Genomic DNA, 26,748 nt, shown 5'->3' on the forward strand with positions numbered 1-26,748 from the left:
CTGACTCATACAATCCCAGGAGATATTCTTTGATACTGAATCACACCATCCCAGGAGATATTCTTTGATACTGAATCACACCATCCCAGGAGATATTCTTTGATACTGACTCATACAATCCCAGGAGATATTCTTTGATACTGAATCACACCATCCCAGGAGATGTTCTTTGATACTGAATCATACAATCCCAGGAGATATTCTTTGATACTGACTCATACAATCCCAGGAGATATTCTTTGATACTGAATCACACCATCCCAGGAGATATTCTTTGATACTAACTCATACAATCCCAGGAGATATTCTTTGATACTAACTCATACAATCCCAGGAGATATTCTTTGATACTGACTCATACAATCCCAGGAGATATTCTTTGATACTGACTCATACAATCCCAGGAGATATTCTTTGATACTAACTCATACAATCCCAGGAGATATTCTTTGATACTGAATCATACCATACCAGGAGATGTTCTTTGATACTGAATCACACCATCCCAGGAGATATTCTTTGATACTGAATCACACCATCCCAGGAGATATTCTTTGATACTGAATCACACCATCCCAGGAGATATTCTTTGATACTAAATCACACCATCCCAGGAGATGTTCTTTGATACTGAATCACACCATCCTAGGAGATATTCTTTGATACTGAATCACACCATCCCAGGAGATATTCTTTGATACTGAATCACACCATCCCAGGGGATATTCTTTGATACTGAATCACACCTCCCAGGAGATATTCTTTGATACTGAATCACACCATCCCAGGAGATATTCTTTGATACTGAATCATACCATCCCAGGAGATATTCTTTGATACTGAATCATACCATCCCAGGAGATATTCTTTGATACTGAATCACACCATCCCAGGAGATATTCTTTGATACTGAATCATACCATCTCAGGAGATATTCTTTGATACTGAATCATACCATCTCAAGAGATATTCTTTGATACTTAATCATACCATCCTAGGAGATATTCTTTGATACTGAATCACACCATCCCACAATATTGAGTGTTGATAGACTTGGTATCTTCATTAATTGCATATCACCAGAAACATATATGAATATATCTGAATGTGAATCCTATGAAGCAACTGTAAATAACTCGGGAGAACTGTACATCAAACCCAAAAGTGAAGTGTTTTCATACCACTTGCTAGCTACATGATGTCAAAAGTTTGGCTAAACTCTGGATATTTGCTGTCATTGTAGGTGCTTAGCAAGGGCTGTAACTTTTAAGCCTAACCATAGATTATTGTTTTCTTAACACAACAATTTTTGTTTTCATCTTGCAACAATATATCCAACACTTTCATCATAAATTACACTAGAATTTATATTACAATCTCCTCCACCTAAAAGAACAATGAACCCATCAAGGGGAATAATAGCTTATTTATGCATACGTTTCAAGTTCAACATATCTACAGGTTTAACAGTATATGATCTTCATAATACAGGCTCAGTTGTTTTTAGAGTTTCTAGAGTGGATGGAGCAGAACTCGGCTCCAAGACATGCTCAACACTCTTCATAGGAGAGCTTTTAAACATTTCACTAAATGTGTCAATGCTAAGATGCTATGAACTCTGATGGGGATAGAGCTAAGTGCTTTACAGATTACAGTCCGGATTTACTTGTACAGGTTCTACTTAATCAACCAAAGAATCTCTTCAGAATGACGAACATGCCTCTTCAAAAGCACAGGTCCTGACTCACTGAGCCAAGTTGGTATGGATGATCCAGGAGTTGTGTGTCTAGCAAAACTAGACAATTTCTCATGTGTTGTAGCATTGAGTGTAAGACATCAGGTAGCACCACTTTCTAATACTGCATTGGTAGATTTCTAGATTTTAGTGTCATAGTAATTGCATTCCAGATAACTTCATTGTAACACTCTGCTTGTCCATTTTCTTCAGGATTGTAAGCTGTAGTTCTGCTGCAAGATATACCTTTACTGTACATAAAGGTATGTAGATCCTGACTTATAAAAGATGCATGTCAGTACAGTTGGGGAAGCAGGGACCTGGAATGGAATTCCAGAGTCTAGCGGTTCTGGGGAAGAAACTACTGGAATAGAAAGATCTTTTACATCTAGGGATCTCTACTGTGTGGGGGTGGGATTTAGCTGCCTGTCGGGTTTGTCGAGGGTGTCTGCGTCGTGGGGGCACAAGTGTCTGCAGTTCGTTAGAGCATTCACCATTAAAATACTTGTAGAAAAGGCAGAGGGATGCAACGTTTCGTCGATGGGATAGAGGCTGAAGCTTAGATGCCAGTTCAGGGTCTATCAGATTGGCGACTCTTTTTTGAACCTTGTCTATGAGCGAGAGATTAGCAGCAGATGCACCAGCCCAAATGTGACAACAATACTACATACATGGGCGAATGGTGGCCTTATAGAGGTACAGGATTTTCAGGTATTCAGCGTTATGTTTACAAGGCTAATATTTTTTTTTATTTTCAATCTAAATTAAACCGAGATTTATTCAAGTAAAAGAACTTGTAATTTTGCAATGCTTTTTTTTTTTTTTTTTTTTTTTTTTTTTTGCAAAAGGGAGATAACTTATCAATAGGACATGTTTGCCATAAGATTAAATCATTTTTTTTTTTTTTTTTTTTTCAACGTTCCATTTCTATTGAATAGCGGGGAGGTGGAGTGGATTGCCCAGTCATAAAATACACTTAAATATATTCATGTAGATTTCGTATTTATTATTAGCCATTTCTCTATTTAATATTTTATTGTACCTAATACATAATACTGATTTCAAAAGTTAAAAAAAATAAATGACTTGGATGCCATCAGCTAGAATCGAAATCCAAACATTTAGTGCCCCAGCTGCATTCTTTACCATTTGAGCTATTGACAGATAGATAAGAAAGGTTTCAAATTTAAACCACTTCAAGCTATGAATGGATTTACGCATGTGCAAAACTAATAGAAATATGTTGGCAAGTTGAAACGAACATTTTTGCATTTCAATTTGCCAACATATTTCTGTAGGCGTTATTCATCCATCCAAACAAAAATTTTACTCGTTATAAGCCATACTTGGTGTATGAGTACTATTTCCTGTTAACTTCAGTGTTACGTGACCGGTAGTTTAAGAATTCGTCGGTTAAACACACACACACACACACACACACACACACACACACACACACACACACACACACACACACACCTGTTTTATATAATTAAAACAATTGAAGAAAATGGTATGTTGCTTCTACTGTTTCTCCAAGGATTAAAAAAAGAAAGAAATCAACAATTACATTTTAGAGATAGTGTCATAATAAACCATCGGTTTCTAACCCTAACCATTTAAGGGTAGATTTTTTTGCCAGCCAGTATTGTAATCTTTTCCTTCCTATTAAGCTCTTGGGGGCTTACTTTTTAGCTTGCCTGTTTGGAGTCGAATCAAATTTCGGGTGATGTCATTTCATCTCCCCATTAAAACTTGTCCTCGAACGGCTCTTCGCCTTAACAAGTGATGATCAAAAAGTAAAACAAACAAAAAAAAAATGTAGAAATTATCCTAATAGGATTTTTAAATGCAGTTGGTTTCATGAAAGAAGATCGTCAAAGTCCATATGGTATTAAACTCTGTGAGACTGAAATGCCAAGCTTGTCACACTAGCCGAATAGTGCCCCAAAGATGGATGAACTTTAAACTAATGAATTAGTCACACAATATGGAATTCTACGAAGTAGAAATTGTTATCAGGAAACGTTTTAGAAAGTGACTTTATTGAACACATTTTCATTTATCATAACATATTTTCCTTTGCTTATAAAGGAATCTTTTTTTTTTTTTAAATCTGCGACGAGTTTTAATGACTTTTATATGCGAACGCGGTATAGTCAAGATAATAACGACCACTCGATATTTGTACACGTCAACATTTCTGGTCAAGGATTAGTCCAGTCATTGATGTTAAAAACTTATAATAAAATCGGAAGACTATACCCGTCCCAAGACAGGTAAAATTAATTATTCAGTTTTCCACCACTTTTCTATCCGTTTATTATGAAAAAAATCCACACATAACGTTACTAAAATGGTTAGTATCGAGAATCTTTTTACTATTTCTGCATGGATTCTTGTCAATCCGTTTATTATGAATGCCGCCTAGGAATGCTATTCTAACTTGTCTCCAAGATAAAATTAGGAGAATAATTGTCCTGGGACTGGTAATATGACATGAACAGAAACGGGAATCTTAGAAAAATATCTGTCATTCCAGTAATCATGGTAGCAAATGGGTTCATGAAAAACAAATTTCAAAATCTACCTCGTGAATCAAGTGCAAGAGAGATTCAAACAATTGCACTTAAAGGGACGGTTAGAATCTTAAAAAGATCTCTCGGTTTGAATATATAGATAGCCATTGAAGGTCTGGCATTCCCAGCAAAGACAAAAGATGAGAATATTGGGGGAGAAAAGAAAAAAAAAACCTTATCAACAACTTGTATAGGACAGCATATTTGCAATTACTGTGCTGGAGAGAGAGTAAGAGTCTGTCGGGTTTGAAAAGCAATATTCAATATGCTCACGTATGAATTAAATGAACAATCTATGGCAATACGTGATATCGAATTTGCTACCACGATATATATATATATATATATATATATATATATATATATATACTAGCAGGGTGAACCGACGTTGCCTGGGATTAAATGATGATCAACGATTGTTTCACACTCCCAGATTTTTATTGTCATCGAAATCGCTGAAATCATCCATTTTTCAATCAAATCGATTGATTGCCTGCTCTAGTTGGGACCCATCGCAGCGCACTGGGGGGAAGCTCATATGCCTCTTGTAGTGACTTAGTCCATAATATATTGTAGTACACATTGCACTGTAAAGAACCTACTGTTAATTTTATAAAATTATTTTTTAAATATAATGGCTTGAATTAAAGTTTAAAATGCAAAAGTAAGTATCATGCTTCAGTTGTGCTTTAAACAGAAACATTCATTTCAAATGCGTCCTTGTCATATGAAAGAATTTACTGTTGGTTTTATATGGCTGGCCTTACTGCTTGTGTGGTGATATAATGGCTTGAATTAAAGTTTGAAATGAAAGTCAAGCATCATGGTTCATTTGTGCTTTAAATAGAAGCATTAATTTGGAATGTGCCCCTGTCATATCAAAGAACCTACTGTTGATTTTATATATCGGGCCTTTCAGCTTTTGTGGTAATAAAACTTCTCAAATGCACTTGTGATGTTAGGTTGTGTAAGGAGTTAACTTTGGTCAACTTCGCCTGTTCTTTCTTTCATATCTCGATTATTGATTATAGATACTTCTCCATTTGAAATTTTATAAAAATCGATCCAGCCGTTTCAGAGTCCATAGGGAATGAACACACACAAAGTTCCTTTTATATAATAGTGTGTGTGTGTGTATATATATGTATTATTTCCACAATCAAACAACACCATAGCTTACACAAACCATGAAAGCCACAGACCAGAAGTCCAAGACTTGAGTTTTACCCTCCTTTGGGCTCATCAGTTGAACATATCCAAACTCAATCTGCGAAACCCTAATCACTTGCAGATGAGGTGAGCACCCTTCTACCTGAGTCACCACCGCCACATCCAAAAAAGTCTATTAACTAACGCGGATCAAAATTCATTGTATATAGCATGGTAGCTCAGGTGGCAAGGTGCTCGCCTCACAAGCAATTAAGATTTCTAATCCTGAGTTTAGATATATTTAACTGATGAGCCTAAAGGAGGACGAAACTCAAGTCTTAGACCTCCAGTCTTTGGCTTTCAATGTTTTTGTGAGCTGCGGCGTTATTTGATTGTAAGAATAATTATACATCATTTCACATTCAATATATATATTATTAAATAAGTTCAAATGTATTGCACTAAAAAAGTGTTTGTTTTTTCAAAAGTCCTCAATACATATGTGGAGCTTTTATAAGTAAAATTATATAATAATCAGACAATCCCTGTGTCTACCAGTCTACGCTTTCACAACGTTATCTCGTCATGTGTTCAATAATTGAACAATTAACGTTGTCGAAACGTCGATCGCTTAACATAGGGATTTTTGTTGTATAATTTTACTTATATATTTCGTATCGTGTTTATTTCGCTATGAAATGATTTGTATGATTTAAATTTCAGTTTTTTTGTTTTTAATTTTTTTATTTTACAAAGGAATCACCATTTATCAAGGCCCAGAGGTCACTCTAGGATAAGGGTTAAAGAGTGCATATTAGACGTCTCATCGATTTTATTAAAAGAAAGAGAAAATTTTATTCATTTTTTAATGACGTCGATTGCATTCCATGAATTAACTTTAAAAAAAAAATAGAAATAAGTTCTTAGAAGAAAATTAAGACAAAAAGCAGAGGGTAGGGATGTCAATGTTTAAGACCAAACCTGAAAGTATAGAGACACTCGATCGACCGGCTAGAGACAGCCAGTTCGCTATAACAAAACTTTTAAGATTGTGTATAAAGCTTCTTGCTTTATAAAATAATAAAATCTGTCCTCAAATGCTCCACAAAAATATTCATGAAAGAAATGAAATGTTTTTATTGTACATTTTTATGGATTTAATGTCTTCTGAGAAACTCATGTAACAAAGAAATATGTGATATTGCGTTTTTAGCAACCTCTCTTTAACACGGATAACAAAAAGACAATTACCACGGCTATATCTCGGTGTCCGTGCAATTACAGATCGCTACAACTTATATTCTTGTCTATTAAGTCACCATCGGTTTGAGTAGATCTTTTATGGTATTTCTTGCGAGATGGGAAATGTTTTAGCAACTGCTGTCACACCCTTCAACCAAATATGAAACTATGAAAACCAGTATAGAAATGCCGTTATTTTAAAAACATGTGTACGAACGACGTTGAATTTGTTTAAAAATCGGTCTTAACCGTGTTTTTTTTTTCTTTTTGTTTTTTTTTTTTTTGTATGAGATGTAATTTATTACATATATTTTTTAATGTAAATTTTAAATATATTTTCTGAATATGAATGATTCAAAGTATAGTATCTGTTCTTTCCTTAGTAGGTGAGAATTTTTTCTAGATAAATGACATCTTAATTTTGTCTTTTTTTGGGGGGGGGATTTCTTAACATAAAAACCGACCTTGTGTCCCACTCTACCCTCGTGGGAAGTGCACAAGTAAATAGGGAACACATTTAGATATCTAAACTGCAACGAGAAGTGGAAACCATGTAGATGGTAGAATTGGGCAGGACATGTTTATTCAGCTCGATCCCATCGTCAGAAAAACTCAAACTTAGGTTTGAATAGTGCAAATGCATATTTATACAAACAAACGACTCCCGGCCTTGAAAGTGTGTAACATTGTCAGTAATAAAATAGTCTTTATAATTATGCGCGTGTGTTGTTTATACATAGTTTTTTATTATCTTGTCTGACACTGTTTCTTTTCGTCGCCTTTCATGAATGGTCGTCGATCGTTTCATCTGTTCAACTAAGACGAATAAAACTATTTTTATGAAGAAAGAAGACGTAAGGAAACGTTCATTGAGTTTTCTTCAAGGTTATATTTGAAGAGAATGGATTTAGGAGAAAGAGAGATTAATGTTATTGTAACTAGTTATTTATTTCTTAAACTTAACTAACTTGACGAATTGAATGATGCAGGCGGACAGACATCGATACCATTCGCTGAGATTATCAATTTTCTACATCATGAATCGAGTCTTATTTGCATGGCTTCCACCAAGAAACTGACTTGAAAATTCTGTCTTTGAAAATGTGACATCATCTGCCATTGCTCTATTTTGTTTTGTTTACCGTTTGACCTGTGGTTCTTGCCTTGTCACCCATTTTTCATTCAACCCTGAGAATGATTGTTTTACAGATCTGATTTATTATGCACTCGATATGACCCTTGTCAAAATTCACATTAATTAACTTAATTGCTTCTGACGTAGGGTCACTAATATGTAACAAGTTACCCGTAGTAAACGGTGTGTAGCCTAATCTGAAAACTCTAACACAAATGTAAGTCAACACATAAGAATATCTGAAAAACAAACTATTTTTATTGAGATATATTCATTTTCAGAAACTTTTTTGCTCAGCGTTGCCCGGGTGTTGTGAGGTGTATGTTGAGCAAAAAAAACAAAAAAAAAGTGGTAGTAGGCAGGCAGGCTCGAACCCGTGAATGTGGAGAGGTGTGAAAAAAAATGGTAACCAAGTGGGGAGGGAATCAAAACAACAGTAGGCAGCCAGGGTGAAGAGAGGGGTTTAAAAAAAAAAAAAAAGTGGTACTAGGCAGGTAGGCTCGAACCTGTGATGCAAAGGCGGAAAAGAAAGTGAAATGAAATCTGACGTCTTAGACGATGTCTTCATGACGCGACCGGAAGTCAAAAGCGTTAAAATTAACCGAAGTCTATCCAGCAATAACGATGACTTGCTAAAATGTTGGCGAAAAAAATTGACTCCTAATCGTACAAAACGGCCAAGTTAAAGGAATTAATGTTTTGGGCCAATTTTTTTATATTTGTCGTCCGAGACATTGGGCTTAAAAATGATACCTATCTTGTCAGGATCCGTTGCCTCTGTCGAAAACTGTCATCTAAGCTTCAGCCTCTGTCCCATCGACGAAATGTTGCATCCCTCTGCCTGTTCTACAAGTATTTTAATGGTGGATTCTCCGGGCGAACTGCAAGCACTTATATCCCCTCGACATAAATACCTAGACAAACCTGACAGGCAGCTAAATCCCACCCATTCACAGTAGAGATCCTTAGATGTAAGAGAGCTTTCTACTCAAGTAGTTTCTTCCCCAGAACTGCTAGACTTTGGAATTCCCTTCTGGGTCCCTGCTTCCCCAACTGTACTGACATGCAGAAGTTCAAGTGTAATGTGAACAAACATCTTGCTGCCCAACTCCCTACATAGTACCCCTGTAGCTTAGGTCCTGATAGTAGCCCCCTACATCGAAGTGGCAATGTGCTTTGTTTGGGGTGAAAATGTAAAAAAAAAAAAAAAAAAAAATACATACATTTAAACAGACAGGTGAGATTTATATAATAGATTAATACTGAAAATATTTTTTTTTTATAATGAAGTTAAAATTAATTAACTAAATAGAAAAGAAAATGAATGTTTACTTAACATTATCTAAAACTATAAACTTTTCACAAGTTAATCTCTAAAATCTGAAAATGTGTGTGTGTGGGGGGATAACACTCAACCTATATACTGAAATAATTTTTGATCTACAAACTTACAGACTTGAAATTTTGTATATAGGGTTTTCAGACATGTGGAAAATTCTTTAATCGGTTTTCATCTGGGTCAAAATTGAAAAATTAAAGCTTGGGGGGGGAGTCATCGAATTTTTATCTGTTTGTCAACTGTTTCATGACTGTGCATGCATGAATCGTTCACATGACAGTTTCCTTATGTTAAGAATCAGTAGGCTTGAAAACACTTTTTAAAGATCATATCAAGCTGGCGTAATGGTTATCATACCTGACTCACTGTCTTTAGGTTTTGGTTTCGATCTCAGCTCAAGTATGTTTTTTATTTACAAGAAGTGAACACATGGAATGGAGTCCGTATCCTGATTTCTTTCTTTTTTAAGGAATATTTTTTTTTTTTTTTTTTTTTTTTTTTTTTAAGGAATTTAACGTTACATTTCATACCGGGCAATGCCGGGTACATCTGCTAGTAAATTAAATAAAATAAAATGAAAAAAAAATGTGCACTTTTTCAAGTAAAAATAATAAAACTTTAAACACAGATTCAGTAGATGATATTACTGAAAAAAAAAAAAAAATTTCTTCAGTATAGTCTACACAGTCTAGTGCCGGTCATTTTCAAAGCAGAAAGTCACTTGTCTGTGTAAATATGCACTTATACCGTTTGAGTATCATATATGTGCCTGTTTATATGTTTTGTGTGTGTACGTACAAATTGAAGAGTTTATTCTCTTGTTGCCCGGTATAATTCAGGGGAGATAATTGTTTTTCAAGAGAAATAACTTCTGAATATACTGAGCAGACAATTTATATTTAAAGTTAATTATATACTTGGTTTAACTTCAAAAACCTTTTTACAGTATGCTTTGAAGAAATAAAAATAAATTCTGGTAGATTTTTACAATATTTTAAAATGTGTTTTTCCCAATATCATTCGTAACGTTTTATTTATTGTAGCCTTATTCTTTCTAAGTACAAATTGAGGTAAAAAGTACAATACAGTTGACACACAAGAACTCGTCAAAAAAAACCCACAATTTCTCTTTCTCTCTCATATATATATATATATATATATATATATATATATTGGAAGTAAACATACTAAACCACACACCACACTAATTTTATTTCATTATTAGTACAATTTGTCTTACACTCGTTTCGCTGACTGGTGGGAATTCACCAAACAACTCATCAGAGACAAGATTTACGTTGCTCGTTTAAAAAGATCTTAAGGTTAAAAAAAGAATCCCATTTTTCAAACTCCTCGGCTTAACATTCACAGGCAATATGAACTGGAACAAATACATTAAGGACATTGAAAAAAACTACTGCAAAAAAGTTGGCTTTCTCTACTGTGCTAAAAAATTACACACGAGACAGCATCCTGTACATCTACAAAACCACCATTCGCCACATCTGGGATGGTGTATCTGCCACTCTTAGTTGAAAAAAGGGAATCCAAATTAAATTATGGAATCCAAATTAAATTATTCAAATAAATCTTTTAAAAAATGTTATAAATAAAATTATGCGCCCAGAAATTGTTTGAAAAAAAAAGAACAATTTGTTGAATGTCAAATCATTTTTATTTTTTCAAATGGCCGGCGTGTGTTTATTATCGTGACTCTTCGAAATTCAGAATTAATTTTGAATTTTGAAGCTGGATAGAAAGTAATTTTATGTTTGAAATAAAGTTTGAAAACAAAAGTCAAGTATTTCCGTTCGTTTGTGCTCCTGAAAACAAGGAAAACCTTTTTTTTCACGCATTACTGTTGTATTCTTTGCTTTTTTGTTTTAAGATTTTAATGTCTGAAAATATAATTTAGAAATTATATAAGTATATCAGAAGAGACAGTGTAAAACACTCTTGCGCACTCACACACATATATATTACTAGCAAAGCTCACACACACATATATATTACTAGCAAAGCTCACACCCATATATATTACTAGCAAAGCTCACACACATATATTACTAGCAAAGCTCACATACATATATATTACTAGCAAAGCTCACACACATATATTACTAGCAAAGCTCACACACATATTACTAGCAAAGCTCACACACATATTACTAGCAAAGCTCACACACATATATATTACTAGCAAAGCTCACACACATATATTACTAGCAAAGCTCACACACATATATTACTAGCAAAGCTCACACACATATATATTACTAGCAAAGCTCACACACATATATATTACTAGCAAAGCTCACACACACATATTACTAGCAAAGCTCACACACATATATATTACTAGCAAAGCTCACACATATATATTACTAGCAAAGCTCACACACATATATATTACTAGCAAAGCTCACACACATATATATTACTAGCAAAGCTCACACACATATATTACTAGCAAAGCTCACACACATATATATTACTAGCAAAGCTCACACACATATATTACTAGCAAAGCTCACACACATATATTACTAGCAAAGCTCACACACATATATATTACTAGCAAAGCTCACACACATATATATTACTAGCAAAGCTCACACACATATATATTACTAGCAAAGCTCACACACATATTACTAGCAAAGCTCACACACATATATATTACTAGCAAAGCTCACACACATGTATATTACTAGCAAAGCTCACACAAATATATATATATCACTAGCAAAGCTCACACAAATATATATATATCACTAGCAAATATATATTACTAGCAAAGCTCACACACATATATATTACTAGCAAAGCTCACACACATATATATTACTAGCAAAGCTCACACACATATATATTACTAGAAAAGCCCCAACATTAATCTTTGACCTTAAACTTAAAAAATGGTGTGTGCCATCTCTGGGTCGGAGACCATCATCATACCAGATTTGATCATAATCGGTCGAGTGGTGTGAGCTATAGGAGAGTTGTACACACACAGACATACACACAAACGCTACTACTTTATATAAATAGATAGATAGATAGATATTAATGTTGGGATAACTAATCGAAATCGGGAATCGGAAAAATCGCAACTTTTGGGTGTATCAGAATCGTTATTGGAATCGAAAAAAATATGTGAATATTTTTCAATGCCATAAACGATTCCTTTAATTTTCTTTTGTTTAAAACAAAATCTTCCACTGATGGCAGGAATAATGTATGTAGTATGTATGTATGTGTATGTGTGTGTGTGTGTGTGTGTATATATATATATATATATATATATATATATATATATATATACTAGCAAAAGTACCTGTCGTTGACTGGGTTCAAAAACAGTCTACAGAAAATGGACTCTGATTTATGAAAGGAAGGGTTGTAAATTTGGGTTGAATTTGGGGGTATCAAAACCAAAGCAAAATATGATGAAAGTAAAAATAAAATAGATAAACCCCATAATTTATTATACCATACCTGTTCACACTGAAACACTTATCACAATATTCTGTGGATCTATATTAAAAAACCTTGTTAAACTTTGTGACATATTTACATTCTAGGAAGGTCAGGTGCGAACGAACACCCCATAATTTTATTATACTATATTTCTTCAAACTGAAACATAATTATCAAAGTATACTTACGCAGATAGATATGAAAAGTCTTTATTAAAGTTTGTGCCTATTTCCTTTCTATGGAGGCCAGGCGCGAACGCAGACCCCACAATTTTATTATACCATCCCTATTTAAGTTAAAACATGCTTATCAAAGTATTATTATGTACATCTATATCAAAAACATTTGTAAACGTTTTTTTTTTTTTAAATTTTTATTTCCATACTTTGTGGACCAGGCGCGAACGCAGACCCCACAATTTTAATGAACCACTGTTCTGCCAGATCAAACATACCCATTCCTGTGTCTCGATACATCTTCTACTATTATATGTAATCAGTTTTTTTTTTAAATAGTCAACTATATAGGAGCCTATTCGTGACCACACACACATTCAGCTTTATATTATAGATATACACATACACACTTCGTTGTTCATCATATTTTGGAAAGTGAAAGTCGGGAGAAAATTAAAAATAACTGAATTTTTTTTTTTTTCATTCTCGTCGCAATTTTAGCGGATCTTTGATTTAAGTGTGTGTGTGTGTGTGTGTGTGTGTGTGTGTGTGTGTGTGTGTGTGTGTGTGTGTGTGTGTTAGGGAGGGGGCTATTTATATTTCGAACAACAAAATCCTTTATTTCCATTTCTGTTTTTGTCTTTTATTTATTCTGTTAGTTTCTTTGATCCTTGTCAGGTGACAAAGTGCAGGGTGATTTGCCCAACGAGTCACATGTGTGACTCGAAAGGAGATCGCCCAACCCTCGTTCCGAATACCAAAAACTTTAAAATATTCCCCCTTTTTCTTAGTGTTCGCACATTTAGAATTTGGGATCTTCGAATTCGATTCATTTATAATTTTTTAAAATCTGATTGTTTTTTTTTTTTTTCACATAATTGATAAGGAAGAAATGGGAATAGAAAGAAAGGGAATTAGTCTGTGTTTTTGTTTGAAGTTGAACTGGTTCTCGATTCCGTCATCTCCTTTTGGTTCTCGGTTATCGATTCTTTCGGAAACTGAAAAAGACGTAATTTCGAATCCAGTCTTACCTTTTTTTGCGTATTTGTCCTCATCGTTTTGCGCATTATCAAGCCTTCCATCCCCCCCCCCCATCCTATTTTTTTTAAATCGATCATTAAAAAATATATATATATATATATAGAGAGAGAGAGAGAGAGAGAGAGAGAGATGAATAGAGAAATTTGGTCTCACGCGCACGCATAGAATGAAATGCCGGGGAAACAGGATGTGTGAAAAAGACAAAAGGAAAGACTAATTAAACACAGGAATAAATAATCAAAATCGAGAGCATTTACCGGTTTCGTTACGTTCATTGATCCGAAGGAAACTGATAAAGCTCTGGTTTTTTATTATTTATTCCTGTGTTTAGTTTTTTTTTTTTGTCTTCACACACACACGCGCGCGCTTGTGTATATGAATTTGTATGTATTATTCCTGTGTTTCATACAGGAATAAGACAGTGTAATAATAAAACTGAGAAAAGATCACGTGTGTTACGGTGTGTTGTTGTGTGTGCTTACTGCTTCTCTCTCCTATCTAACTTTGATGAATATTGAATACATATTGAATATTTTAACCTTTTTCTTAACTAATTGAATTAAAAAAAAAAAACTTAAATTAATTTTTATTTTAATATTAAAATTAAAATTGTAAACACGTAACATTGGACGCACGCTTTTTGTCGTTGTTGCGGTTATATTTTTGGAACGCGACTTCCAAAAAACGGCTCAGCATCTCTATTAATAAAACTTTCAGACATCATCTTGTGTGTCTGTGTGTTTCTCGTCTATACGTAAATTCAATAAAGCGATTTTTTTTTTTTTTTTTTACTATTAAGCGAATAAAGTATAAACGAAAAAAAAAAATATTTAAAAGGGAAAACTTATTAGTAAACCTAGCTATATTTTGAATTATTTTTTAAGTCCTCCATCCGGGTAAGAAGCAAAACAGCTCATCCACTTGTACAAGAAGTATTGATTAACCCAGTCATTCATTGATTGCGATCACACACACACACACACACACACACACACACACACACACACACACACTGTATTCGTGTTTCAACTGCTGTTTTTAGTAACTCTTCGAAAGAAAAAGAAAGAAAAAAAATACACTTTTTCGTTTGTGAGCAAATTTTCAGTGATAATTATCACAATATTTCACTAATATTTTATTTAAAATATATTCCACAAATTAATAAGACGAAAGATCAGATTCATCATTTTCTTTAAAATAAAAAAAAATGACGAGGTATGATTGCTCAATAAAAAAAATGTCCAGATTTCAATATCTTCTTTTCTAAATATAAAATGCCGGCTTCAGAATGTTAAAATACTCATTTTTATTTCATTTCAAGACTTAAAATACATTTTTAGACGCATCAATAAAGAATTACAGCAATAATAATAATAACAACTTCGTTGAAAAGTAGGCTTTTTTGACGGAGTCGCTAAAACTTAATAATTGAACTTCGCAAATATGAACTTTAAATACGATCGTATATTTAATCGTTTTATTTATAAAATCCAATTCATAGATTGCTCAAGTCAAGGCAATATTTATTCAAATTAACCATAACTATGAAAATATACTGATAATTTTTTTTTTAATATATATCTTTTTTGTGTGCGTGAGTGTCATTTGTTTCGAGTGAGTTCAAGAGAAAGAAAAGCTGACACTCCTGTGTCTGCTGCTATTCTTTCTGACACATCTATTACTACCGCCGATTTCTTCGAATTTACCGATGCTGCTGCTATCAGTAGAATAGCAGTACCTTCCTCGCGGTAAACATTCTAGTACCATAGCCAGCTGTGTTCCATCCGAGCATACTCTGTGCCGGTTTTAACGAGATTTAGAATTCAGCCTAATTTAAAAACAAAAATACTGAAAAATCTTTACGGCGTACCCGTCACAGAACGGAAATATCACATTCCAAAAATCGCTTAAATTGATCAAGTAGTTTTTTTTTTTTTTATAAAGAAAATGATTTTAAACGATTTAAAAAGGATTAATGTAAAATCGGTGGAATTACAAGGCTGATATTGCTAGTTTGAAATATTGTGGACTATCTGCACTTTTTTTTTTCAAGATAACTTTTTTTTTCTTTTTTTCAGTTAAAAAACTGCTTGATCAATTTAAGTGATTTGTTTTGGAATATGACATCTTCGTTCCGTTCCGTAAAGATTTTTAGATATTTCAATTTTTTTAATTAGGTTGAATTCTAAATAAGGACCGCAAAGTGTAGTATCTGTTCCAATACCACATTTCATACTTCCTACAGTTGCTGTCGCAATGGATTCAGTTCTAGGAGGTCCATACCCCACCCCAGGGCCTTTACTTCTTTGTGAAAAGATTAGTTTATTGCTGATCGCCTGCAGTACCAGTGTACCACTACTGAGGAATGCGAACAGGACTGCTCAGGCATTTTCATAGACCAGAATACACTTCTAGAGCGCTATATTTTCAAAACCTCACCTGACATATTTTCTAATCTTCTGTATAGGTAATAAATAAATACACTTCATCCTCGGTCGGTGAAAAGGAGAAATACTTCTAGACTGAGGTCATTTTTATTTTTGTCGCAATCCGCTTTTGGATTGACCTGAAACGTTCTCCACATTAAATATCGACTTTGTGTCTAAAACAAAAAAGCAATCTTTTTAGAATGTTTATATTTTATTTTATTTTATTTTTTAGGGAGGAGGAGGGCCCAGGGGTCACCGCTTATCAATGCCCAAAGGCCACTCGAGGATAAAGGTTAATGAATGTCATGTGACCGGTGAAACAACACCGTATTGATCAGTAATGGTTGGAATTGAGTAGAATTTGATTATTTAAGTGGACGACGGCTAAACAAGAACTTGTTTACACAGAACTTGAAAACGACTATGTTATAGTCTGTTGAGAAACAGCTCCGTGCTATTGTGTTCCACAGACGGGCAGTTCTAGAAAAGAAAGTTTCGCTCATGGAAGTTTTGTTTATAGATTGGAGCTCAGTCGAGCACTCGAGCGTCGAGCACCTACCATGAAAATAACTATAGAGATCGACTCGCAACTTCAAGTGATATTTATTCGGTTCTCTGGCTAGCATAAGAGTGTTGTAATCTGTTCGATTATAAGGTTATCCTCCCAGGTGAAAGGGTCGAGTTATCGTCTCTCGCCCTCATCGAGGAATTCCGATGTGTCCAATTAGGTAATTTTAATATAACTCTAACACACAGAGTATAGTATCTGTTCTATTTTCAGGAAACCATCTTCCCAGGCCTTACTGCCATCGTTTAAAAGAGTGATTGGTTTATGCCGGGAATTCCGACAAGTGCGACCAGGCAACTTTTCGATGTGGTTCGTTAATAACCATAAGCTCTCTTGTGGGGTTGAGAAATTGCCGCACCTGGGCGCACCGCACCGCACCTCGCACCTCATATGAAGTCTGGCCTTATGTCACACCCAACCCTAATATAGCGTATAATATGCCACCCCTCTTCCCCACAAGAAAGCTGGATGTGGCAAAAGATAAAAGAGGGGTATTTCTAAACACCACAACTGCGCTCCTAGCCGGTAGCAAATTATTTTTAACAATTTTCTGCTTATCGATATCTCCCAGTGAAGGCGCTCCAGGCATCAGCCAATAAAGCCATCCTCCTCCTTTTCGAGAAGCTAATGCCTGGGAGGATGTCTCCCGGGAACGAAAAAGAACTACTAAATTCTGAGGTCTATAAAAATTGCCTTATCACACCTCTTGCTTCGAGGGTGGTAATTCCCGTGAAGATGCCACCCTGAGAACAGTAGGGATAATACGTTCGTATTTTTGTCCGAGGACTGGAGTGATATATCATAACCATATAAAATTGTCATTTTTATCTCCCCTTTTTTTTCTCGGGTTATCTCATAACAGAGAGAATGACTATTGTTACTGCGTTTAATACTTTTCCGTCTGTGAATGAATCTGTAATCGTTTGTGACTATTTTAAAATTCATACTCAGTTTCTTCCGCTTTTTTTCTTACTTTACCTTTCATGGTTGGAATCGGCACTTCCAGTAAGGCCGGCATTGTTGACTGTGTACTAACCGGAAGCGTTACGTTGACAGTTTATCAAAGTCGCTTACACTGCGCGTGTGTGTATCCATTGGTGTGATATGTTAATATTTAACTCGACATTACTTTTATTCTATTCATTTGGTTATCTTTACGATTCAAATTTCCATTTCACTTCCTGTTGTTGCTTTGTTTTTAATTGAATTTTTACAGTATTTTTTGTTCATTAAATTGTTAGGTGAAAGTACAGAAGTAAAGTAAAGAAATTCACCCTTTAAGGACTTTTCTAAATAATAACGTTATTATATAGAAAAATCTTTCTTAACATGAAGAGGGGTAACCAGAAGTGAACTAGAAACTTCAATCGTAAAGATAACCATTTATTTATTATTTTTACTTACTAGAACTATTCACATAGATAATCATCAGAGATTACGTGGTGACAAAAATCTGGTGTTTCCTGGAATCTGGGTGACAAGTTTCCCTAGGTTTCTAGTACTTTGATTCACCTCTTTCAATAACCTTTGTATCGCAACAGCCGTTTGCCATTGATTTTTTTTTTTTTTTTTTACTGGCGACGACCATTGTCTTCACTGGAATTTGGGTGGCAGTAAGCCTCCTTAAGAACCCATTACTCTTTGCACTTATCAAATGGTGGTCTGGTTAGTATTTCCTCTCCTTGCTCCTTCCATTTTCCTTGATTCTTCATGCCCATTTGGTGTGGTATCAGCTGAGACTCGGGCCTTTTTTAGTGGGGTGGGCAGTTTTTAAGATTTCTTGCAGCTTTTGAACTTTAAATCGACTGTCAAGGACCAATTTCTTTCAATTTTGAGTCCTTAGCAGCTATTTTTACCAACTAAAAAACATTAAAAAAAACGTCTACAAAAAAATGTAATTATTTCACCTGCTTCATACTGTCCTGTGACCTCGCATCTCAAGGGATACAGTTTGAAAAAGATGGAGACAGACCAACAGACATAGTGAGTTTTATATACAAGACTAGCGGGGGGGGGGAGGGTCGTTAAATGCGATTAAATATAAAAAAATAAAAGAGCATGATTTAGATGCCATCTTTTCGTGTTATTAAAGGGGGGATGCTGCGTACCAGGCACGAACTTGCAAAAGTTAAGTTCGTAAGTGAACTCTCTATTGATTGGACCAAGACGTCGCCGATGTTATAACATTGCAAATTTGGCTTTTTAAAATGAAACAACGAATCGACTGTTTGACATATATGATTAACAAACAGCATTGAAACCAAGATTTTTACCTGACCCTCTTCAAACAAAACGACATTTCTACATGAAATAATTGATTTTTTTCTAATTTTTCAATATTATGTGTCCAAGAGATCGCTCTTTCTAACGGTACCACGTTCATGCCAGTTTGATCCTGATAACAAGTTTCTAGCAGATATACAAACACACCAACACACAGACGACTGAAATTTATATAATAGATTTGTTAGTTTTTACTAAATCATCACCATTTATTAGGGCTAGATGCCTCTGGAGGAGATGAATATAAGTCTAAATACTTGTCGAAATAGTTTCTGACAGAAATTTATTGACATTGGCTTTGACGGAAACATTGGGGAAAAGTTCTGTTAGTAGAAATTTTTACTGATGCTAGGTAGATGGAAAGAGAAGAGCATGTTTAAACGATCAGACTTTGATAAATACACGTGTGAATTTTTTATGCTATTAATCGGGTATTGAAATAAAATAATAGAATTAGAGAAAACAAACTATTTGTAAAAAATGCCATTGATAGAATGTAAACATTTTAAATTACTTTTCTCTAAGAAGAGGATGAATAGGAAAATGGCATAAAACAAAAACACAGAGCATAAACCCTTTCCTCAAGCGACCCCAAATTATGTACCGCAAGACATTATCATCATCTTTTGACCATAGTCGAGATGATGGAGTTCATACGCTTATACCAAATATCCCAGTTCCGCATGACTGCTTCCAGGTCTCACCTCTCAACATTGACATCCCCTGCAACAATATCTGGGTTTGTGAGCATTCTACTTTTGGAATTGGTGTTAGGGTTCCACAGAATTAGGGAAGGAATAATTTCATTTACGGCTCTAGAGCAATGGCCTAAATTAAACACGTCTTGCTTTGACAGTAGATGATACAAATGGAAGTTTGCTATAGATTTGTTTGGTTGAATGGGTCTTCCATGAGAAATGTTGGGTTCTCATGAGAAGGCAGGTATATGTACCATTCAGGTTTCCAACTTTTAAAAAAAAATCTTCATGTTTCAAAACCATAGAGCAGGACGGGCTGTATTGTAGATTTCCAGACATGACTTTAACCGCAACTAATTTTAGTTCTATATGCATTTTATATTGTTGTTTGCTTGTATAAGTAGATAATAGCAACAGTAATAAACTCAGGTGAGAATTTAGAAAAAAAATTAGGGTTCAACTTTTTTATTTTTAAATATAGATATAATTTCCATTTTAATTCGACAAATGATTGCCATTTATATTTGAGAGATTTTCACCTATATTTTTTTCATGTGCCATTTTTCTTCCTGTTTATCCACTTGCGCCATTTTTACTTAAATTTGACAATCCAAATTTGATTATAACAAAGCAAAGATAACAAACACGGAAATAAAATTTGAATATGAGAATGATGCTATGGACTGTTCCCCCTCCAGAGAATGTGGAGAAATGATTTATCAATGTGCACAAAGGCAAACTAAGATTAGGTGTGGCTGATAGGACGAGTGCAGTCGTAGTCAGTTTCTCTTGATTTGGTGGTGGGGGTGACTCAGAAAAAAGACTGAACATAGGATTTCCAGTCATAAGTTAATATATTTAAGAATTAGAGTTATTCAATGTTGTTGGTCCCTGAGACGGTTTGACAGATATTTAGCAGATTATGAGATGAGCTGACAACTTTGTTGTTAATCAAACAAATTATCTCAGTTAGGTCTGAACTTATACATAGAAACTTAACTAAGATAGCGTTTAGGACTCATTTTCCACTGTGGTACTGCACACGTGTACACACGCACAACTGAGTTATACACTATGTATCAAAGTTTTGTGGGTTTTTTTGTGAGTCTGCATTGTTTTTACATACTTGTAAACCAGTGTGTGTGCCCTCAGTGATCCCCAATATGGGATGTGACAGTCAGAACAAGAAAATGAAGGAAACCATGGCATACAAGTGTTGGGGAGTCAATATTTGTTGAGGGGGAAGGTACATGGTTTTACACAATAAATTATTGGTTTACTAGACCATTAAGGTACAGGTAATGATATTGAGGTGCCGGAATCACAAGAAGGGTTGATGAGACGTATATGGTTGGGTGAACCCTCCAACGTCGGTGGATGAACACGGATGTCACTGAGATTGAAAAAAACGATTTTTCATGATTGCACGATATTGTAAATGAGTTTCTCTTTTTCAGAACTAGTAGAATCGCATCAAAATCTAGTAGGAAACTTATTCTGAAAAGGTCAGCCAAATATAGTAAAAATAAAAAAAATGTTGCCTTGAAAAGGGTAGTTGAGTTGCCTTGAACAGGATGGATAGAATAAACCAGTTAATTTTTTTATTTACAAATCTATCCCCTGTTTTTGTCATCTTTTGTTGCCGCTATATTTGTTTTGTGTCTCTAAATAGTTGTTATACACAACTAACTACTAGAGTAGATGTCCACTGACATCTTTTAATATTGTTATTTTTTGTTTGTTTTATTATCTTGTGTAAAGTATATTTCGCTTGCATGTCCCAAAAGTCTTTCAGTTCAGACATTTAAAATGATCTGTTCGTGTTGTGTGGAAAGCTCCAGAAGATATCTCACTACTAATGCAATTCTCTATCTGTATAAAAACCAAGTACGTCCAAGGATGGAGTACTGCTGTCACATCTGGGCAGGAGCTGCTAAAAACAGCCTATCCTGCCTTGACAGAGTACAAAATAGACTTCGTGGTTTAGTGGGGGATGCCCTTTTCTCTTCCCTGCAACTTCTCTCTCCCAGAGAAGAGACGTTGTTTTATCGTTATTTCCATGGCAAGTGCTCGTCTGAGCTCCAATCTCTCGTCCCCCTCATCAATCTTTCACGAGAAACACCTGTCTAGCTGAAACTACTGTCAATAATTTTCCCCACTCTTTATCTGTACCTAAATCCAAACGTAGATTCCATGAACAAAGCTTCTTCCTTAGAACTGCACGTCAGTGGAACTCTCTGCCGCTTGCCTATTTCCCACCTGACTACAACTTGGACGTCTTCAAGTCCAACGTAAACAATCTACTGACAAACCGCCCCCTTAAGTAAGACACTCTATCAAAACCCCCAATACTAATGATTACTACAATACTATCTCATTGATTACTGTACATGCAATGACCCTTATCCCTGAGTGGCCTTCGGGCCTTGATAAGTTGTGACCCCCATATAAAAAAAAAAAAAAAAAAAAGCACCCTCCCAGGCTTTACTTGCAACCTGTTGTTTAAGGCACTCTTGAAAAACTTCCACCAGAAAATGTGGGTATGTTTGAACATAGCCAATTTTATACACGCCCAGAATGTCTCCATTTAATGATAGCTGGACTTCCCATTATAAACTTTTTCCTTGTGTCACATCCCGTCTTGTTGGGGAGACAGGTAAATATTAAGTGTATCTGTGGTACCTTCCTGTGTTAGGAATAAAACAAAAGAAAGGGGAAATAAATTTATCAGCAGAACAAAAATATAGAAAGTTGTAGCCAGGTGGGAAACAGAATAGAATATGAAAGTGGTGGGAAGATCAAGGAACACAAAAGAAAACTGAAACAGGATTGTTAATCAAGGAGCGGCAGTGCTGTAAAACAAAGGACTGGACAATGTTTAGAGTTTGTTTACAATTTTAAGAATGGCAATGAGTTTTAAGATATGTAGGGATAGTTTATAGACAGTCTTGGGTTTGCGATAGTTGAGGATAGTTTCCAGTTGCGAGTTTCAGGAATTCAAGGAATTCACCGCTTATCACGGGCCAAAAGGCAACAATGATTGGTAGTGGAAGTTGGGTAGCATTTAATCATTTAAAAGAACTTGTTTATATTAGATTTGAAAACAACTATGTTGTAGTCGGCTGGACAGCATGGAAACGGAAGAGTGTTCCACAAATGTGCAATTGGAATGTCTCGATCTCTCTTTCTCTTGGAACGCCCCTCTCTCTCTCTCTCTCTCTCTCTCTCTCTCTCTCTGAAAGTCTGGATCTTTCTCTCATTTAGAATGTTTCAATCTCTCTTGGAACATCTCGATCTCCCTCTCTTTCTCATGGAATGTCTCAATCTCTCTATCTCGGTTCGTCTCAATCTTTTTCTCCTTCTTTCTCTTGGAACGTTTGGATCTCTCTCCCTCTTTGCAATTTGTGATCTCTCTCTGTCTGCACTTCGATCTCTCTTTCTCTCTCTCTGCACTTCAATCTCTCTCTCTCTCTCTCTGCTCTTTTCGATCTCTCTTTGTGCACTTTTCAATTTCAATCTCTCTCTGCATTTTTCTATCTCTCTCTTTCTCTACACTTTTCAATCTCTTTCACTTCTGATCTCTGTTGGTCTTTCTTTCTTTACGCGCTTATCGCTCTACACTCACTCTTATCTCTCTCGCGCACACACTCTCTCGCTCTCTCTCTCTCTCTCTACTTCCTTTACCCTTCATATTTCTCGAACTTTTTTGAGAACTTGTGACTGTCATCAACACGTTCCTAAATTCACTCTCTCTCTCTCTCTCTCTCTCTCTCTCTCTCTCTCTCTCTCTCTCTCTCTCTCTCTCTCTCCTTCCACGGATTCCCTTTTTCTCTGTTTAGCTTAAAAACAAACAAAACCCTTTTTCATCCCCTTTGTTTTTCCTCTTCCGCATCTAGCGCACGCGCGTGTGTGTGTGTGTGGAATATAAATAAATAAATTTCTTTTCCTTGTTTTTATCTTGGGATACAGATTTTGAAAGTGAATGAGACAGTTATTCTTTGTGACTGGGTGTCTCCTGGCTCCAGCCAACCTACCGGCAAGTCATCTGCGGCAGGGGAACTCGTGGGGTGTGTCAGGGTGAGAGGGGAATGTGACACATTGTAAAGGCAAGATTCCTACCCTCATCCACCCCGTTCATCATCAATATCGGCAAGATCATCATCCTGCAGCAAGCAGCAGCAAGATCTAAAATAGCAAGTAGTTTGAAGCCTATGGAGAGATGCTAGTTGATGTTGCGCGTGTTATGTCTCCGCGCGTTTTCTTTTTCTTCTTTCTTTATTAAAAAGCTAAAGGTGGAATGAAGGATTTGATAGTTTTTTTTTAGTTTTTTTTATTTAGTTTTTTTTTTTCTAGATAGAAATCTAATAGTGACAGTATCAGCGGGTACGGTGGTTGGGTGGGGGTGAGCATGTCGTATCCCTGTGAATGGTTCGTTCAAGTATGACTCACCCTCTACGTAATGCATACATGGTTCGGGTTCACTCGCTCACTTTCGCAAAACCTCCTACCACGTCTTTGCTTGCTTGACACTCTATTATTTCTGATTGGTTCTTTTGACCAAAATACTCCCACCATCACCACGAGCTGTATCTTCATCTTTTTAGATAACTACTACTACTACTACTACTACTACTACTACTACTACTACTACTATTATTATTATTATTATTATTATTATTATTATTATTATTATAATAATAATAATAATACTGTTATGACTACTATATCTACCGATCTGATTGTTACTTATCGATGATAATAATAATGATAATAATACGGGAAGAAAATAAAAATTAACAATTCGCATATTAGTTATATATATATATATAAATTTGTGTTGTGTCCCTTTTTTAAAGGCATGACTTAAAACAAGACGGAGTCTTACTGGAGGGGGGTGTACATTCTTCTTGATACATTCCTCCTACTATTCCCCTCTCTTGTCAAGTGCCCCCTTTTTTTTTAACCCATGCTATCCCCGCCTCTCTCTCTCTCTCTCTCTTTCTACTTTCCCTTTCCTTTTCCCTGCCCGCATTTTCTGCATCCGCTGCAACGTTTATACGAGTTTAGTCTTGAAGCCGACGACATTAGCTTCTCTCTCCGCAAAGATACCTTGCTAAAAATAGATCTATTGTTGTGGTTTTCGGATTATTTAAAGACCGATTTTTTTTTATTTCCTTTCCAGCTCCCCAACTTAAAAAAAGAAAGAAAGAAAAGAAAAAGAGAAAGGAAATATACAGAAAACAAAAAACAAGGAACAAAAAATAGCAAAATCCAACAACGACATAAAAAGGAACAAAGAATAATAATAATTAGCTTACAACACCATCCAACGACCACCTGATATTTTTTTCTAACCGCCACTATCAAAGCTACCTATCTGGGTTTTTTTTGTATCCGCGTTAAAAAAAAGAAGAAAAAAAAAAAAGAAAAGAAAAAAGCGACAAAGCCTGGAGTATCCCAGAGGGAAGTTTCGGCATTGATGTCACCAGTTCTGGTATGCTCTCCACCTATGATCACATGCAGCATGTGACGCTACTGCATCACTCCGACAACCATCGTCATCTTCATCAGCTTGTACTGCTGCTAATAATACTATCACAGCAGAGGCTGTTGTTACTAAGGGAAGTGGCAGTGACGTCACATACCAATCGAATAATAATCGGGCCCCAAAAAGACTGGGAAGACCACCGTGGTCAGTTTCTGAGGTGTGGCCAGAGGGACGCAGATATGCATCCCAATGTTGTTGTGTTCCTGCCCTCCTCTCCCTCCTCGTGTGATCTGGGATAAAAGGCAAAAGTTAACCGTGCCTTTCCCCCACCCCCGGCCCCACCCCCCAAAAGACATCAAGTTGTTCCAATATGAACCTGGTAGGTATGTGACCATGCTTCAAGATCTTGCCTTGTTGTTGTTGTTGTTATTATTATTATTATTATTATTATTATTATTATTATTATTATTATTATGATCCTCATTTTAATTTCATTTAAACTTTTTGTTTATTTTGGTATACCTTCTCAAGGGAGGGAAGAGGATTACGGGTGGCCATAGAAATGTCACCACCACACGCGCTCAAGTCCGCTCAACCCCGCTTTCCTTTATATTCTAAAGACTGGAGGGAAACCCCATTTTTGTTAGAGCTCCATCGGCGACTAAAACATCGTCGGTTTAACATTGTAAGTTACAACTGTTTGCGTTGCCCATCTGGTTGATGTTAATGGATTACTTTTTAGTTTGAATACGGAGCTCCCCCATTTCAAACACACTACATGCTCTCACTCCCTTTCTCCTTTCTCTCTCCCCCCTCTCTCCCTCTCTCTCTCTCTCTCTCTCTCTGTACATAGTGTCTGCTTATGTGTGTATGTCTCTGTTTCTTTTGATCTCCCCCTTCTCTCTCTTTCCTCGGGACCCTCCTTCTTTCTCTTTACCTCGTTCTCCCTCACTGGGTCCTTCTCTTTCATTCACTCTCTCCCTCTCTCTTCTTCTCTCTGTCCCTGTCTCTCTTTGTTGGGAGTCGCTCATTTCTCTCTCTCTCTCTCTCACACACACATGAATGAATACATATATATATAATACATATATGTATGTACACACACACACACACGTTTTATTAGTTATTTATTGTTCTGAAAAATCTCAATGAAAGAATATCGACCTATTTAGATGTTCAAGATCTGCTGTCTTAGTTCGATTCTGTTCTGATTGCGCGAAGTCGATTATGACTTATTTACCTTAATTAGACAAGTCAAGGCTTTAGGCTTTTTTTTTTAAATCTAGCTTAGAGTCAATTAATATAATTATAATTCAAATAATGAATTGACTCTGATGTCGCAAAGGCCGAAACCTCAACTTCTCGGAGTAAGACAATAACCCATATATGTACCAACGATACTTCTA

The 26,748-nt window shown here is 35.6% G+C and overlaps 1 protein-coding gene and 1 long non-coding RNA gene across 4 annotated transcripts in view; one reads left to right on the forward strand and one right to left on the reverse strand.

Annotated features, from left to right (window-relative positions):
* Positions 1-18,015, reverse strand: part of LOC145278049 (uncharacterized) — a 94,990-nt gene extending 76,975 nt beyond the window's left edge. The window contains exon 1 of the long non-coding RNA XR_013868340.1: positions 17,852-18,015. This is a non-coding gene — a long non-coding RNA (uncharacterized LOC145278049). The remainder of the gene's footprint in view (positions 1-17,851) is intronic.
* Positions 1-26,748, forward strand: part of LOC145277731 (protein kinase C delta type-like) — a 433,752-nt gene that overhangs the window by 237,683 nt on the left and 169,321 nt on the right. Inside the window, exon 1 of one of the 3 annotated variants that reach the window (XM_080129474.1) lies at positions 24,852-25,721. The exons of 1 other annotated variant lie outside the window; for it this stretch is intronic. In XM_080129474.1, the coding sequence (XP_079985600.1) occupies positions 25,713-25,721 (9 nt within the window). In that variant the 5' untranslated portion in view covers positions 24,852-25,712. Of the gene's footprint in view, positions 1-24,851; positions 25,726-26,748 lie in introns of those variants that run through there. One more of the 3 variants, XM_080129666.1, reaches the window with a different exon arrangement.

Source organism: Euprymna scolopes, chromosome 1 (genome assembly GCF_053919585.1).
Source record: "Euprymna scolopes isolate OS-2025 chromosome 1, ASM5391958v1, whole genome shotgun sequence".
Lineage (NCBI taxonomy): Eukaryota > Metazoa > Mollusca > Cephalopoda > Sepiida > Sepiolidae > Euprymna > Euprymna scolopes.